General features: G+C 35.5%; 1 protein-coding gene across 7 annotated transcripts in view; it reads right to left on the reverse strand.

Annotated features, from left to right (window-relative positions):
• NBEA (neurobeachin) overlaps nucleotides 1-19,186 on the reverse strand; it is a 505,018-nt gene that overhangs the window by 415,823 nt on the left and 70,009 nt on the right. For all 7 annotated transcript variants that reach the window (XM_064441021.1, XM_064441019.1, XM_064441015.1 and 4 more), the window contains exon 2: nucleotides 1,701-1,932. In XM_064441021.1, coding sequence (XP_064297091.1) covers nucleotides 1,701-1,932 — 232 coding nt within the window. The remainder of the gene's footprint in view (nucleotides 1-1,700; nucleotides 1,933-19,186) is intronic.

Genomic DNA, 19,186 nt, shown 5'->3' on the forward strand with positions numbered 1-19,186 from the left:
AGCTTACTGATGTTTTTTCTGTGGAAGGTCTCTTTCTGAAATACTGTATGACCACTCTCAGAACAAGTTTAATGGGGTAGAGGCTCCATTAATTTTTTTATTAATGTACAACCCGTGGTTTATAGTAATAGTTTTACATTCAGAGTGATTTTTCAGTTCCCAAATGCTCCTGGAAGCTAGATCATGTACTCTTGATTTCTGACTTCTACAATTAGCTTAAGCATTTTTTAAAATTTCCCTCTAATGGGGAAATCATCGCAGTTACATATGCCACATACAGAAGTACTGTTTAGGGGAGTTCAAATTGTACAAATTTTATTGGTATGATTACTGATGTAAGCACATTATTTCCACGAGTGAAACCCTGAAAAACTTCAGGATAAAAATGTTTCTTTTAATTAGCTAATGTGTTAAATATAACATGCAATAAAACAGTATCTTTGCCCTTATACTATTCTGACATATTTACAAGTCCAGCAAGACAAAATTTACTTGGTGAAAATAATTGGTTTGTGAACCTACTGATCTGTTATACTTCAGTCTGAACCTTGCAGTACAATATTTAGCATAAGACTGCTGTTTTTACTGTTTACACATACATTCATTCCTAATCAACAAGGTGTTTGCTAAGTTTTGCTGTGAAATACAGAATGTAGCTTTTTCAAATACTTAATACTACAGACACCTTTTTACCGAAAAGGCCAAGGACAAAAACATTCCTGAATAAACCAGTTTTCATGGTGCTGTTATCATCCTCGTTTCCGGTCTGAAATCCTCGCCAGTTTACTGTTCCACAAAGCCTAAAATCTTAGAATTATGGAAGACAAACCTCTTCAGTCTTTCAAAAATGCCTCACAATTTAAATATCCTACTATTATCAGTACCAAACAATAGAAAAATTAAGAACTACCTTTACACTGAGTTGAAAAAAACTGCTCAGCTTAAGTTTCTCCACAAGAAAAATAAGGAGTAGATAAATACTAACCATATGTAGTTCTTAGCTGTCATATTTAATAGTGCTCCTCTAACCAAGTAATTCAGGATAACAATCGGTACCCTACTACTGACAGGACACAGCATGGAATAACATGAACTCCTTCAAACATACTCTGAAAAGCTTATCTGTGCAACAACTTCATCACTTATTTTCAGTAGGCAGAGTATGCTATTTTTTTAATGCTGTAAAAAATTATAGGACATTAAAAAACACAGGTATAAAAACTGAAGAGATACTATAGGGAGCAGAGCTATACATTATCAAATGATTGTTTAATATAATCCAAATGTCCAGCATACAAAGCTATGAATAATTTCTGATATGCTATATATATGATATCAGATATAGGTTATATTTAAAGTGGATCATAATAGCAAGTCTAACATATGAGTAACTCAAAATTATCAATGCACTTACAACGTAAAATATTACCTTGACAGGTAAGTAGCCTAACATGTACTGTTCTTAATTCTAAATGAATTAACAGGCAGTTATTTTAGACAATGTATCTACACATATTTCAAACTAAGGATATATTTTTTGTCATTTTTCTGAAATTGATAAAAAGTACTTCTGACTTAATAGCAGTACTAATCAAAATATCCCTGTAAGTAAAAAGCAAGATATCCCAAACCCTTCCATAATCACAAAACATTGACAGTTCAAGAAGGCAATAATTATTTTATCAGTTGGCAATTTATACCTGCAATCATGTCGTCCACAGTACTCATCTTCAGCAGTACCTGTTCAATTAAGCCAACTTCCGTGCTAGTCTGTAAATTACGGACACTTTTACGTAGAATTGCTGTGAACATACTCCAGATTTCTGCTTGGCACGTTACATCACAGTGCTCCAAAAGCTCTGACATGCACGTAATGCTCTCTGCATCCTGGATTATAAAGTTCATCTCTAGATCAAATTCGCCACCAACCAGCTACAAAAGAAGACAAGGATAGTATTACAATGTGAAATGCATAGTTTAGTGTCTTTAATACCTTCGTTGTGACCAGCACTAAACATTTTTTGCATGATGAGAGGTAATTTTGATAAACTCTCAGCTATGATCTGTAAGACAGCAAATTAACAATCATGCTACCTGAAACATAGCTTGTACAAAATATACGCACTAATAGTAAAATATTACATTCAATTTTGTCATACAACACTTTCATAAAATAAATTTTTAATAATATTTTAACTATTCTTTCATATTTGAAATATTCCTTCCTATAAAGTAATTGAAATGGTAGCCTGGCCCAGAGAGATGTAATGCAGACGCTGAAGAACCTGAAAGGCTCAAAAGTAATTGAAGCTTTACCACAGTTCTCTGAAGAGAAATTTGCCTTCTCAGAAATAAAAAGACACTGAAAATAATTTAGCTGTTTTCTCCTGATATAAGCCAATATTTGCCCTTGATTAAGTGTTTGCAAGATTCTACTGCCCTTTCCATTGTACCACCCAAATGGTCACACGGTCATGCTCCGAAAAAGAATCAGTGATCTGCTCTAGACCACAACAGACATGGAAAATTTGCTTAATTTTACCACAGATCAGTTCACCATGTGGCCACGGAAACCTACTGCTGGTGCAAGTGAGAGACAGCACTGAGTGAGCAACAAGCACCTAGATGAAAAGTGATTTAACAGCAGTACTGATGAAATTATAGCTTTACCCCTATTTACCCAGATACTTGCAAAATGCTATCAATGTCCTCAGCTCCAATTAAATAGCACAACTACTGGGCACATCTTAGGAGGTAAAAAAAAAAAAAAAAAAAGAATTAGCAAGAATTTGAAAAAATATAGTCAAGACCTAGTATACCTTAAGGAACGGAATTCACCAATTTCAATCAGCCACTTACATATCTTTAAAAAGATGAATGAAGAACACCTTAGTGAACTGAATATGAAACTTAGTTTAAAAAAAAAAATCCCCTTTTAATGGCAGAAACATCTTCCACTTTTGAAGGAAACAAAGCTTGATTCTTATGATCCTACTCTATCCCAGTAACCTTGAAGAACTTTGAAAGAACCAATATTACATTTCTGTAACTGCAAATATATTACCTAATTCAGAAAGGCAAAAGAACAGAATAAATTAATTATAAAATAATTTTAAGACATTTCTATTTTTTCAGGAAGTTATATAATTACAACTGCAATAATATGTTTTAAAATAAATATATACAAAGAATTCATCACTTACGGGTACATAACTTCAATGGTCATTTTTAATAGAAGGCTATTTCATAGCCTATTTTAAAGCAGTTGGTATCGCCTTCAAATTAAACGCCAAAAAAGAAGCAAGCTGAAATACTACACAAACTTTTTTCTGATGGTTAAACCTATCCAAATATTTAAAGTCTTCCTTCAGTCCCAATCTTCAGACAGAATTAACACAACTAAGCAAGGACTAGCTTTGGCTTCTACCCTCATTCACACTTTTCATCCACTTAAAAATTACTTTTTCTCTATAAATTAATTGCTAACAGCTGATTTATACTTTTCTAACATAAAAGCTTCTAATATACTAAATACATAAACTGACTACCTCCTTAGTTCTTCTGAGACATTTAATTGCATTCAAATAAAACTATTATCCTAATTATGATTACTATTTTAGTTTAGAACTTGTGACTGCATATCATATATTTGGTAAACACATAATGTGTACCAAGGGCAGGCAATAAAACTGTCAAAATTAGAAGCAGGGTATTTCTATGGTCATTCTTTAGAATCATGAAATAGTTTTACAGAGGAAAGCACCACACTTTTCAAGAAACCCAGGTGGAGTTTCTATTTCTGAAAACAGCAGTAACTGGTGCACACTTCACCAGCAACCTGGGTTGTTCTTTTCTCAGGTCTCTCTCTACCTGGATGAGCCTCTCTGAGATCATGTTAAAACACACACAGAGTTTAAAAAGGCACCTTTAGAAGAGATTTAATTAAACTCTCTTAGATGGTTATCCTAAGATGAAATGAAGCACCTTCTGGAAGTGTCTACTTCTTTCCATTTCTTTCCATGCAGGGAATCTAGGATGAGGAATCATATTTGTGGAGTCTCCATCCTCGGATACATTCAAAAGCTGCCTGGACATAAACCTGGACATCTGGCTCTAGGTTGGCCCTGTTTGTGCAGGAGGGTTGTACCAGAGAACCTCCAGAGATCCCTTCCAACATCAACCATTCTATGAAAATTTTTAGATATACAATGTTCAAATACCTAACTTAGGTGAGATGAATCCCACCATTTTGTTTTTTATAACAGATGGACCTAAAACCAAGGAAAAAATTAATAATACCTTAGAATGCAGAGGTTCAATACAGACGGATCCCCCTTTCCTCAGACACTATTCATTGTAAAATTCTTGCTAATATAAATCAATTAACTAACACAGAATGGTTAAAACAGACTAAAATAATTCACAACAAACTAAAATAACTCAAACTGTATTTGCTTGCTAATGTAAATTAATATACTAATATGTAACATTTAAAACAGATTGAAATAGAGCTCACTATCAGTCTGAAGTGATGAGAAGCCTCAGTACTATTACAAACAAGCTGTCTGCCTGTATATATAAAAAAATCTCAGTGAATCTGCATTGAAAAATACATTGGATGCTAATAAAATGGGTTCTGTGAAGAGTCTTCTACTGGGGTATGGACTATCCAGTAGATATTACAATTATTTTACTTGTCCATTTGGCAGCAAGAGTTTTATACTTCACCAGAGTGACTGCTTATTTCACCACAGAGAACACTAAAATGTACCTGATTTGCCATTAACTGCAGTTGAAACATACTTCAGCCACTAACAATGATCATAATTATCATTAAAAATCAACTTCTTCAATAAAGTAAACAAATTAATCAACTAACAGTGACAGTAAAAATTTAAGAAGGTAAGGGAAGGGTTACTCTTTTAAAGTAGTCATCCTAAAAATCAACATAAATTAAAAATACTAACAGTCCAAGAAGTCTAAGACAACAAAGAAAATATAAACAAAAATGAAATGAGTATACAGAAATAAATGTCCATGGTTAAATTGTGCTCAAGAAATAAGACAAAGCAACCACCTCTGCTTTAAGACATGAAAAGTAAAATATAATTCAGCCAATAAAAGAATTAGAACATTCACCACAAAAAAAGAAGCATTCTTTAAGAACATTTCTACATCTGCATTCCCAAGCAAAAGACAGTAGATAAAGTGAATAACCAGTCAGTCTTCACAAAAGAGGGAGGTTATCAGTGGAGGACCACAGCGATAATGAGCTGGTAACAAGTGCAGATACTAATGAAAGGACAAAGTTTGCTGAAGAGCCAAAAATCATTAAATGCAGTTAAAAAACACCAAATACTGAGAGCTACCAGGAAGATTCTTCCGAATCAAGTGGCCAGGCAACAACATACATCAAGAGTTCAAAGTTAGTAAATGCAAAGTAATACCTTATTATTATAATTTTACCCATATGTACAAAATGACAGGCTCTTAAAATCTGCCATTACTAGCCAGAAAAAAAAGGTCCTGGATTCCCTGTGGTTACTACTTTAAATAACTAAGCCACATTAAAAACTGTCAGTAGGCAACTGTAAAAATTCATCATGAATTTACAACTTTATAACAGGTGAGATTCTGGATGCAATACCATACACAAAAAAGTTAAATCATACTGCCATAAAGTAACTTACTTTTAATACAACATGTGGAAGAGTTCTGTAGTAAGACAAATTTCAGCTAGTGTACAATATGAACACTAAGATAGAAATCCTCAAAGAGGCCGGTATACCATATCATAAATCAGTGCTCTTTCCTTATCATAGATCTCTAACACAATCTTTTTTCTTATGTCAAACACTCAGTCTTAATTTGCATTCTTCAAGTGAACATTTAATATTCAGTAAAGACCATGTTTTCACTGTGATTAAGTACCTTGAATTATTGCTTGTACTTTGTCAAGCTCATGTATCACTCTTTAACTATTCTGCATTTTTCACAGCACAGCTGTAAGAAATGAAGCAGCAAACTTATGTTCAGATCATGGTTCCAAGTCAGATGAATATGGCCAAACATAACTCCCCCTGAAGAAATACTGAACTGGCAGTTATAAGCAAATTAGACTACCTTCCCTATCCTGAGTTTGTTTACAATGACAGGTTGACACTCCTTGCTCCAAGAACCTATTTTAACCGAGCCGACCAACCTCAAAAGCAGCTGCACAACTCAGAATCTCCATTTTTCTGAACACGATGGCTACTCCTCACTTCTGCCATTCATTATGCTATGCAATAAAAGTGCTTCTTCCTAAGCTACTGCGTCTATGCAGAACTTAAGTCTGTTTTTTTATGCCTTTTTGATCTAGATCAGAAACTAAATACTCCCCCAGAACAGATAAGTTGTCCATATATGCCTGATAGTATATTCAGATCAGGTCTCAAAATGGAGTAAAATATGTGCTGCTGAACATCTAGAATTAAATTGTTTACATGTGAAAATGAGAATTCTTCAGAATCAGATTCTTCAAATCAAGTTCTGAAGAATGGATTGCAATGAAGGGAGAGGGAGAGGGAGAGGAATTACAGTTGGAAGGGACCTGCAACAATCTAGTCCAACTGCCTGATCAAAAGTTAAAATGTAGTATTGAGGGCATTGTCCAAATGCCTTTTAAACACTGACAGGTTTGGGGCGTTGACCACCTCTCTAGGAAGCCTGTGCAGTGTTTGACCACCATCTTGGTAAAGAAATGCTTCTTAATGTCCAGAGTAAACCTACCCTGGTGCAGCTTTGAACCATTCTCACAGGTCCTATCACCAGATCCCAGGGAGATCAGCATCTCCCTCTCCACTTCGCCTCCTCAAGAAACTGTAGAGAGCAATTAAATTGCAATGGAATTTCAAATCCATCAAATGAACACAGAAAGAAAGGAAAGATGGCAATCAATCTTAGAAGAAATAAATAAATGGAACATTGGGATGATAATGCTACTGAATGGCAAAAAATTCAAAGAAAGCAGAGGTCAGAACTTATTCTAGGAAGATTTTATTAAAAAAAAACCCTGCAGACAAAGATTTTTCAAGACAATTTCATCTGTGATTTAAAAAATACTCAACTGCTACGCATAAGGATCTTAAGAAGAGCATGAGATGCAAAAAGATATTTTAGAGGCATTTGGCATTTTTTTTTGTTAAATGAAAAACATCAGTGCATTCTGCTAAAGAAAGAATGACACCGTAATACAAATACACAGTAACAACAATAAAATATGAAAATCTGAGCTACATGGAGATCAAACAAAACATTTTTCTTTGCAATTACTTTCATGTTAAGTAGATAAAGTATCACAAATTTCTCAGAATAGCCTATTTTTCCATGTTCTGCACTCATACTTTGGAAGAAGTTTCATGGTACCAAAGCTAGACATATCTGTTTACTTTCAACATTTTACACATATTTCTCTCTACTCCTTGTCTGATTCACAGTCTTAAGAACTACTGACCTGTACAACTAAAACTTACTTGTAGTTATTAAGAATACATTTTCGGGCAGCGTTTTCGGTTTCTTCAAATGTCATCTTAATTACAAGGATGCATACAAGAAGAAAAAGGTATTATCTATAACCGTCTACTCCTTTTTGTCTTGTATTTAATGTGTAAACATTTTTGGGCAGGCAAACATAGTTTTTCAGTTTCACATTTATTCATTTTTATTAAAACTTACTTTTCATTATTATGAATACATTTTTCCACAGAGTTTTTTGTTTCCTCAAATGTCACCTTAATTACAAGGATGCATATGAGAGGAATAAAGTATCATCTATAACCATCTACTACTTCTTGTCTTGTATTTAATGTGTAAACAGATAGTCTTTCGGTCCAGTATAAAGTGAAATCTGATTTACTTATCTATAACAAAGTCAAAGCTCTTTATTGTAACCCATTTTTCCCATCTACATTAACCGGCTTGTATTTTATGTATTTGTCTTGACCGGAGAGAGTATATTAGAACTAATAAACCAAAGTCTTCAAACACCTAAATCTCTAAATTTGCTGCTCATTGCTGTCAAAAAAGCACCTCTTTCTAGTTTGCTTCAAGTTTGTTTCCTATTTGCATTTATTTCAACAAAAATAAAAAACATAAATTTTATAGTAGTAGACAGACAGTGCTATTTAAAAACTCAATTACCACAATGGCATAATTACTACAACTCTAACATCCAGGTCAGATTTGCACCAAGGCACTCCTCCTTTCCCTCTCCTAATTAACCACTGTCACATTTGCTCTATCTTTTCTAAAGCCAAGAATAAATGAGGGTATATCACAGTCAACCTGACAACCATTCTCATCGGTTTTGGACTATTTTGTGAGAACCACTTCAGGTTAGAATATGTACATATACTATCAGAATAAACAATCTTGCCTTGTCAGTATAGGAGGTAAGCAGTTTGGAAACAAAAATTATTCTTTTCCTTTCCCTGATGTTCATATATCTTTTTAGGCATTGCAAAACAGCTGACTTGGCATTTGGCACAAATTTCCACAGGGAAAGAGCTGGAGATAACCAGCTGGAATAGAAGTGAGAAACTCTTAAAATCCTAAATCAATTAGTTGTTTTAACAAGAAAATTACTAAACTTTTTACCCTTGATAACAAAAACCTCCACATAATATTCAAGAATCATTTCTGTTCAGATTGGAACATCTTTTCTACAAAACATTGAACTGATTTCATAATCACCAGTGAGAGTTCAAAATGCATGGAATCAGACAGCTACTGCTTCCTTTATACAGGTAGGGCTCCAATTCAAGCACACACAGTAGTCTGGCAAAAGCAGTGGTGGATCCAGGCAGAAAAAACCCAAGCTACTATTTTCTAGTCATTAACAAAAAATTTTTCTGGCCATTTTCTGGCCATTAAATTTCTAAACAATTAGTTCAGTTTTTTATGGAGATTCATCTTCAGCTGCATAAATGAAGATTTCTTTAGGTAAAAGTGTTTAGAACACTAAATGAAATAAATTGAACTTTTCAGTGACCAATATGTATGCTGATCACATGTACTTGTTAAGCTAAATATATCAACTTGACTACAGAGACAAACAGAACTAACAAAAACTTAAAGCTGGTATTTTCCATAGCTGCTACAGATTCCTTTTCTTTTACTTTCTTTTTTTTTAATGCTTAATTGTTGAATGGAGTTCTTTAGATAGCTGAGTTACGGGTATGTGTATCTTGGGTAATTTCCAAAATTCTCTTCATCGTCAATGGAAAGTAAAAGGTGCTCCTGGGAAGTGATTCATCTCACTGGTTTTAGATGAAATATTAGGATGAAATAAATCTTTCCCTGGGAATGTAGTACTTTTCCCTGACTATAAAAGGACAACTAGTTCAGACAGGCACATCTAAAGTTATGTCAGATTAATCTTACCCAGTGTGCTCACACCATGGTTTATAACCGAATGACAGCACTAAAAAGACTGAGTCTCATGTGAATCACTACAACAGCACGTAATTCTACACATTACCGTATCCTTTTTAAAGAAGCCTGCATCCATTTTAACTTCAAAAACGTTTTTATCCTGAATAACGTATAGTATGCACACAGCAGCGTGCCACTAAGGGAATGTTACCTAATAAGTTTGACAATTTTAAAGTATTCCGAGAAAAGAAATAATTTAAGCGTCTTTTATACCTGCTGAGAAAATATGAATGAAGTAACATATTCAGCTTCACTTTTGGTACTAACAAGCATGAGCTTGTTATTATGGAAGATTAAAAATATTTCAGTGGAGGATTTACCTTTAATTTCTTATATTTTCATTTGGGGGAGGAAAGCACTTGTGTAGGTTTGTGTACTGCCTCTGTCTGGGATGGAGTTAATTTTCTTCATAGCAGCCCATAGCGTGCTGTGTTTTATGTTGTGACTAAAACAGTGCTGATAACACATCAGTGTTTTAGCTGTTGCTGAGCCTTGCTTCCACAGGTCCGGGGCTGCCTGTTTCTCACCCTTCCCTCCCAGCAAGCAGGCCAGGGCTGGGCAACAGGTTGAGAGGGGACACAGCCACGACAGCTGACCCTGACTGACCAAAGGGATATTCCACACCATCGTGCTCAGCAAGAACACTGCACAGTAGTCTTTCCAAACTAGACGTTGTACAAAGACTGGCTGGGCACCAGTCTTCTTGTGGGAGGTGGCGCGTGATTGCCTTTGCATCACGTGTTCCACACACACACTTATTAAACTGCCTTTCTCTCAACCCAAGAAGTTTTCTTGCTTTTGCTCTTCTGATTCCCTCACGCATTGCGCTGGGGGGTGGGTGTATGGGAGCAGGTAACATTGTGGGTGCTCATTTGCTGGCTGGGATCAACGCACCGTGGTTTAAAGCTTTTGGCTTCTGTCCTCAAATTTATTTCACACGGTTTTGCACACTGAGCAGCACTGCTCAATTCAGTAAACTCTAATGAACCTTGTGTAAGTGGTCTTAAAGTGCCAAAGGGAAAAACTGTAAATTACACAGTATCAAACCATAATCCGATACAGCAAACTTTATTTAAGAGTATGAGCCCAGCTAACCTTGAGCATGGCCTGCTGACTTCTTCCAAAACCATCACACTTCAATGTTTGTCTCAGAATATCAAACCCCCAAATTTGCTGAATACACTATAAAGCATGTTTATTCCCCTTTTCAAACAAGCCTGCACTGTACACCGCTATTACACAGGGAAAGCATTTTATCATGCCCTTCCCTATTGTTCAGTCATTTCTGTAAATCAATAGTTTTGATAATACCTACAGTTTTTCCTCTTTTTTTTAGATTTAAGACCTTTTTTCCAAGCATGAAGAAAAACATTAAAAATTTATTTGAAACGCTTGGAAGATAACGTATGTTGTGAAAGAACAAAGGCTCTATAAGCAATGAAGATTATCTTTGTACTCACCACTGTCCTCCTGTTGTCATTGTTACCTGCCTCAGGACATTAGCTTTCTTGGGTCATAAACCAGGAAAAGACAGTAAAAATTGTTAGAAGATCTGTCTACTTTCCTTTAATTTCTGGGAGGACAGTTCTAAATAACATCACTGGCACCAGCAGTGAGATTTTCTACGAGAAAAGGACAAAGCTATCAACTGTCAAATTGAAACTGCCTTTTTTGTAAAAAAAGATGCACACAGGTTTATTAGACACTATTGATGCTTTATTTAAAATGCTACAATTACCTAAGCAACCATCCTGCGGTTTCACATGGCAAAGGTGGCACAATGCAGCCCTAATACATTGCTTAAAGAGGGTGTGAACTTTCATCTTTGGAATGTTTTCCAAAGAAAACAAGCACATGTTAGAACGCAGAATTATAGATAGTAACAGACATGAGGTATATGTCTATCAAGACCCATTCATTCCAGTCCTATGATTCCACTACTCCAAGTCCCAAAAGAAATGTTTGCTCATTTGATAAGCCCTGCAAAGTAGCAGTTGTCAACACTTATCTAACTACAACAGTAATGCTTAAGTAAAGGCAATGGTAACACTAAGTCACTTCAGCAAGCCTTCCCGAAGAAACACCCTTAAAGGAACTGTACCTAAGAAACAAAGGTTCCTGTGTATTTAAACTGAGTTACATGAATCTTGAGATGTTGTTCCAGATTCTCTTCATTAATTCTTAGTATAAAAATTATAAGCTGCTCTGATGCAACAAAGGGTAAAAAATCATTTTGTTGTGCTGCTCAGAAAACCTGTCCCCCATACTGAGTCCTGATCAGTGTCTGATTTTTTTTATCATGATGAGGTGCTGAAATTCTTTGGCTGAAACCTCACAGCAAAAAAAACCCCAAACCCTGATGGATGGACATGACAGTATTATTTCATTTAAAAAGAGCACAATGTCAAGGCATGGTTTGAACTGTTTTTTATAGTAGGAATGCTGTAGTACTGCAGTACATTCAAATTTTGGTAACATATGTAATACGTAATTATCCAGGTCAGATTAGTTGACTGTTTTTAACTTGGTCCTCTGATACTATAAGTGTCAAATAGAAATTCAATAAATAAAATACCAAAGATGTTTCAATAGAAGAAAAGTCACAGGACTTCTCTTCTGAGTGGGGCACAGATCCAAAAGTCAAATCAACAGAAACATACTGTAGAAAGGTATGTTGAGAACACCTTAAAATTAGAATTACAGGTACACTGCTGTATCATATTTTGTGTACCAATATTAATGCAAGTGTGCATTAAACCAAAGCATCAGAAACAATGGTAGATCAACTGCAGTCAAGTATACCTATAATTTACTGAGACAAGTATCAATTACACTCAGATACACCCCAAGTCTGCATAACTTAGAGTTAACAGTTTGCCTTAGTAGTTTGTTAAAAGAAAATTTCAGCTCCTCCTCTCCCCTGCTTTTTTAAACGCATACTTGACAAAGCCAGAGCTTTCCTAAGTATCACTGAGGCTTAGAGAGGAAAAAGAAAAATACAAAATGGGCTATTTGGAACAAAGTTCTCTACCTGTTCTTTATATAACTGTTAAGAATACTTGATTTTGGGGTAGGGCAGAAATCAGTCTGATAAAGTTCAAACGTCTGCTCTCATAGAATCATAGAATGGTTTGGGCTGGAAGGGACTTTAAAGATCATCTAGTTCCACTCCCCCTGCCATGGGCAGGGACACCTTCCACTAGAAGGAAAAGCCCATGCTCAAAGTCCCATCCAACCTGGCCTTGAACACTTCCAGGGATGGGGCACCCACTACTTCTCTGGGCAACCTGTTCCAGTGTCTCACCACCCTCACAGTGAAGAAATTCCTCCTTACATCTAATCTAAATCTACCCTCTTTAATTTGGAAGCCATTACCCCTTGCCCTATTACTACATGCCCTTGTAAAGTCCCTCTCCAGCTTTACTGTAGGCCCCCTTCAGGTTCTAGAAGGCTGCTGTAAGGTCAAGCTTCATTAGCACAAGACTAACTCTTTGAAAGAAAATGTCCTACCTTAGAAGGAATGCAAGAGGAGACAGTTTTAAATTGCAACACAGGACAAATTTTACCCACTTCAGAGAGCTGGAAGAGCAATCCAGTCACTTCTGACAGAAATGAAGACCAATAAAGATATTTTATGCACAAGTACCTAACCCAAAACACAAAAACAGAAGTCATCCTCCTGGTCTAGTGTTCCTATGTCACAAGGAGACTTTCTTCCCATTTTTTATACCAGTCTCCAACAGACCTTTTTGGGCCACAGCAGAATATGAGCTTTTAGTCCAAGATGTTGAACCTGAATACTGAAAGGCTAAGAAACAGAACTTGCAGGTTTTTTTTCAGGGATGGAAAATCAAAATTATTCTCAAGTTTGGAACTAACAGCACCAACTTGTTTTCACTTTGTCTGGTTTAGTTCCTTTTACATATTCCTTTTGATCTAGATTTAATCAGAGATCAGCCTGTTAGATAAGGGGACCTCCTTACCTCCAAAAAGGGAACAGTTAATGACCATTTATTTTAATATGCAAAACTAAGCTTAGGTTTGCCACATCTGTGAAAACAAAGATTCAAAATTTATTTTTACAGACTATAAAGATGTTGATAAATGAGCATAGCTTAAGGAGCATGAAACATGGTATTACTAAACAGATATTCCTATTTCATTTTGCTTATAATACTTCATAGCCCATTCTTGGCTCTCTCACTTTCACAAATTTAACTTCAAGCTCAATATACAGATACCAGTACAATATAAGCTCATGACGGGTAGAATACGCTTCTCATTTCCAGGCTTCAATAACCAATTAGATTTTAAAACAAGTTCTTTGGTGGTGCTTCGGGGTTGTGCTTTGTTTGTTTGTTTGTTTTTGGTTTAACCTATCTTTTGTTTCCAAGCCAGAAGCAACAGAAACTGAAATAACTGAGAGTTACCAAAGTCACAGACCAAATGTACTCTGAGAAAATAAATGGCTTTTGTACTTTTGTAGCCTTTTCTAGCCTGACTATGCACTTGCATCTGCAAATCTAATAGGTCACCAGCATTCCTTACTTGTTTTTCAGCCATTTACCAATTTCTTTATGGTGGGTTAAAAAAACCAAACTTTTTCAACAGTCACAATGCTTACGTACTTTCTTTTTTTTAAAGGAGTTTGAATAACATTATATCTCTGTAAAGCAAATCTTGCAGAGGTCTAACATAGTTATCAGAGAATATAATCAAAAAAGTTGAAAGACTAAGAAACATTAAACTTTCAGTAATTACACATTGTTTTTAACCTAATTTGTATTGTACACCTAACAGTATCACACAAAATGTTTGTGCAAATAGCAATGTCTGTTTTTTAAAAGAAAAAAACTGAAAAATCCTACAACACATACACTCCTGCTTCCTCAACTTCATGTACAGAAGCAAACAGAATGTATTTTCTATAAATATTAATAGATTGTTTTAGTCAACAGAAGTCTCCAGCAAATAAAAACATTCAGTTTTTATTTGCACAGATAACATTTGTTATTATTCAGAGGTACTTGTCAAAGCAATTTTTTTTGTTGTTAACTCACAGATGCATTCTGTGACTGGAATAAATTGCAACATTACAGTTAATGGAATTTTAGTCTTGGAAAATGGTGGATTTTATTTCAGAATAATCTGAGGGATGGTTCCCAGGCACATCAAGGACACACAACTTAAAGATCATAGAAGAAGAACGTTAACCATGAGGATTGTGGTGTACGTTGTACCTATGCACTTTGGCTATGATCATAAAAATAGGCACATACCATCAGGACAAAGATTTACCTAGCCCGCTATCTTCTTCTAAACAGCTACCGTATATTGACCCTTGGCCTGTAAATCCAAAACAAATAGCCTGCAGTCTCTCTCACTGTCTCCTCCTTTCCCATGAAGTAATCAAAGAGGCAAAGCGGTTGCTCTCTGCTGGCACTGCCTGCTTGTTCGTCACTATTAAGGAGCCCTCTTGCGTACCCCTCCCCATTAGCACCTCTTCTGCAAGCTCCTACTGGACAGGGTTGGCTGACTTTTCCCCTCCCTTTTCTGCTCTGCATCCCCTGCAAACATAGTGTATACCCTGTCACTCACTTGACCTTACAAAGTAGGTATCTATCCAATACACCCTCACAGGATTGAGACAGTATTATGTCCTATGTCCCTCCTGAGAACCTATGGAGAAAAATATTTCCCTAATTACCTGTTCCATCATATTAAATGAAATTTCGTTACCTGGGATATTCAGCAGCTAACCCATAATCTACTTTTTATTCTAAAGGATATGACTATATAAACGTGGAGAAAAAAAAGTTTAACCTAATTAGCTTTCATATTGCAATCAGGTTTCTGTAAAACAATCAACATATGTAATTAACTTACGTTGCTAAATACCACTTGCCATTAAGACAGCTTGCTTTGTTTTCATACCACTACACTGCTGTTTGGTAAGAAAAGGAAGGAATTACAATCCTCTCATTAAGATTAAACTATCTATTACCTATTTTAAAATTAAATAATCCATCTTAAAGCATCCCACTGTCATGTCCACTTTTCTCTTAAATTTTTATTTTCTTTATTGTCTTTAACTCCTTTTATTTTGAACTGAAACATTTCCCTCTTGTCACAAAACACTCTAAGGCTCTGAAAATCCTGTCATGGCTATGCAGTATTTAAAAGCAAAACAATTCCAATTAACTTAGTTACAACAGTGCCATTTTCCAACTGACACATATAGCTGTAAAAAGTATCCTGTTCACATTAACGATTAATAATAGAGTGATAGCCCAGGATATCATGATCTCAAACAACACTGAACTGAGACATGCACAACAGTGGTCTTACCCTCCACTTTACATTGCTGAAAAGCACAAGCTTAATGGGAAAAACAAAGTGTGCTTAATTCTCAACATCCTGCTGCTTGCTTACATCAGTAATTTTGAGATACTTAGTAACATTTTTGGTACCAATATTTTGAAACTTTCCAATGGCAATGTTCATCACCAGTTTGTGAAGCTCTACATTCAGTTCCAACATGCTCATTTTCAACAATCTTCCACTTTTAATTAGATGCCAAAAGCATTAACTACCTACTATACAGCCTCTTCTTCCCAGAAGTTAACATGGAAGAAAACAACCCAGTGTTTGGGCAGAGTGAAAAGCCCTAGGTCATTTCTGTACAATGATTCTTTATTGGATATAAAACAAATGTTGGACATGTTGTATTTCCATTTAATTCTCTACAGGTGACATAACTAGGTAAAAGAGAGCCAACAGTAAATACGAAAGTCCCAGTCAGCATTCTTTCTATTAAAAAGACACCAGCAAATAATAACAAAAAATGCAATCTATAATTGAGTTAAACTTAATTCTTGTTAATGACTGAAATGCCTGTTGACTATATTTTATAAATAAACACAAAGTCAAACATACTAACAAGCATGGTTTTACCTCCAAGCTGATTTTGCTCCCTTGATAAGTGCATTTTGTCATATAAATTTTAATTTATAGCTATCAATACACTTCTAAATCTAATTAGTACAAAAAGCATTATTAATTTCTCATTAAATACAATAATTTGCAACATGATAATATTGGTTAGTATGTGATAAAATGCAGAAAGATACCATCACATTACACATACATATGAATTATAAGGTGTCAGGATTGGCAAAATTAACAACAAGATTCCATATTAGTGGAATAATGGGAATATAATTCCTGTGGCTTCTCAGTTTTGGTAGCCTGAAGTTTGTTAAATAATCATCATCTAAGTGTTCAATTAAAGCCAGTCCATACATTTTTTTAAAAAAGATCAAGAGAAGGTATGCTATTTGTTACAATTTTCTTCTCCTCAAAAGTGAGCAGGATACTGACAAAGGACAGGGATTGGGCTTTAAAAACTCTTTTAAACCCTCTCTAAGCCAATTGTTTTTTAAAGTCCTTACAAGAAGCTCCCCCCTTGGTTATAAAGGCAATTAGATACTTAGATTTGTAAGACTAAGATTTTTTTTTTAAACCAGATTTTTCAATGTTTGTCCCCTTTCCTTCCCTAAACAACTCTCAGGATAGCATCAGATAATTGTTCTCGTTTATGACTGGCCTCCCATAGGGTTTTAGCTGTCATTAATGATTTAAGGCATTTTTTGTACAAGGATAAAACCTAAACCCTCAACTGCTAAAGGAGGCAACCGCAGAGACCACAATGACAGTTGATTTACAAAACCAGAAGTGCATCCTAATTGCCTTCCCCCCCTTTTTAATATATCATGCAGTTCTTCATCCAATGAAATCTTTTAACTTGTAGAAGATAACACAGTCAAGAACAAAGGCCAGAATTAAAGAGTAAAATGGGAGACATCAATAATGCAACTCTAACCGCAAAAGATAATTTTAAAGGAGGAAACCAAAAGGCAGATAAATAAGGATAAGAAAATTTATCAGTGGTCAGAGATTTTATCATATGTAAGAAGCCTGTTAGATCTCTTAATTGTTCAGCTTTCCCAAACTGGGCAGCATTTTATGTACAACTGCTTGCATTTTTCATCTTTTGACATGATCTAGAGGCAAGGGCAACATAATTAGGGGTAGATGCAATTATGCACCTACAGCCAAGATAAGAGTGAAAACTTTGATTTATTCTAATATTCTAATTCTAATTTTTTATAATTTATAAACAATGGATTGCTTCATTCTGATTTGAAGGTGTAATTAACAAATTATTCTACATTTCTGTATTTTCTGTATATTTCTCATTTGTCTAAGCAGCAGGAAAATCCACAAAAGAAAATGCACTTACTCATAACTAGCTAAATTGAATTAAAGCAGAAAAAAATGTTGCAAAACCAAATTCTGACTGCTTTTAATGAACGGCAGAAAATTAATAGCTCAGTCGTAAAGCTATTTTTTGGGCATCATTTGGGCATCATTCCCAAAGAAAAAGACGGCATGCTCTGGAAAACAACTGATTTTTTTAACAGGGCTATTACAACATTATGGTTCTGAGTAGGTGTAAGTGAAGTATGACAGTGTCAAAAAAAGTTTATTACTTGAAAGCACCTGAATCTGTATCAATTTGTCCTCCAAGAAATGCCAATGACACTTCTGGTGTCAAACTTAACCTTAACCAGCATACATCACTCCCTCTTCAGTCCCACATGAGACCTGAGGATTTATTTCTGAATGTTTCTCCTAGGGAGTTCTGTGTGGAAACATCCATCGCGATAGTGCCACACAACTTCCAAATGTCTCCTCTGTGCTGGAAAGTAACCTCTAGTACTGTAAATACTACTACTTTCAAAACCAGTGACAATACCGATGCAAATTTTAACTAGCTTAGACACTTCCCCCTCCCTCCATTGATGACTCAGATCAGCACTTCACTAACACATGTCAAGTTTGATTGACGTGGGTAACTTCAAATTTTATTTTTCCCTCATTAATAAAGGTGCTTTGTTTTACCAGCCTCCCTCCTAACTGGAAGGCAATCAAAGCTAAGTAGTTACTGCAACACAAGGGCAGCATAACGCATGCCAAATTCCCCCTACCTAAATTCTGGTAACAGTGGCCATGGTAAGGGAGCCTGTGCAAGCCGGCAATCCAACTGCAAAAAGGCCTATGTGCCAACACGGGGAGAATTCAGGAGGTGGGAGAGAGTGATAATCATTCCCTGGTTTTGTTTCACTCTGGTTTAAGGGCCATGTTAACCACTCTATATTGGCACTACAAGAGGAGGTTTAATTTAAAATCACTAAAGATTGTGAAGATTTAAAAGGTTGGTTTAAGATTATATAGCCTTGGGGGGAGTTTTTGGGGGGTGGTGGAGGCTTTTTTGTTTGTTTTGTTTGGAAGGGGGTTAAAGATCTGAGATGGGATCTAATAGCATTCAATCCAAGATGCTCCAGTCTTGCTTACCTGGCAGAAGGGAGAAATGGGGAGGGCCATGGCTTCCCTAGATTTTACGGACTTGTACTGGAAGAAACAGGCCCACGGTGTGCACAGAACATATTTGACTAAAATTATCCACTTAGGGCTGGAGTATGTTTAAAGCAGACTCCATACTGACAAACACTCAAGATCCCTTATTATGTGAAATGATTTTATTCATACCATTTGCTTTGATTTTGTTTAATATCTTAAACTTACTATGTTGTCAAGCAACAAAAATCACATTAATTTCTATATTTAGAAGTGATTTCAGAGTCATGCC

The sequence above is a fragment of the Phalacrocorax carbo genome, chromosome 1 (genome assembly GCF_963921805.1).
Source record: "Phalacrocorax carbo chromosome 1, bPhaCar2.1, whole genome shotgun sequence".
In the NCBI taxonomy this organism is placed as follows: Eukaryota; Metazoa; Chordata; class Aves; order Suliformes; family Phalacrocoracidae; genus Phalacrocorax; species Phalacrocorax carbo.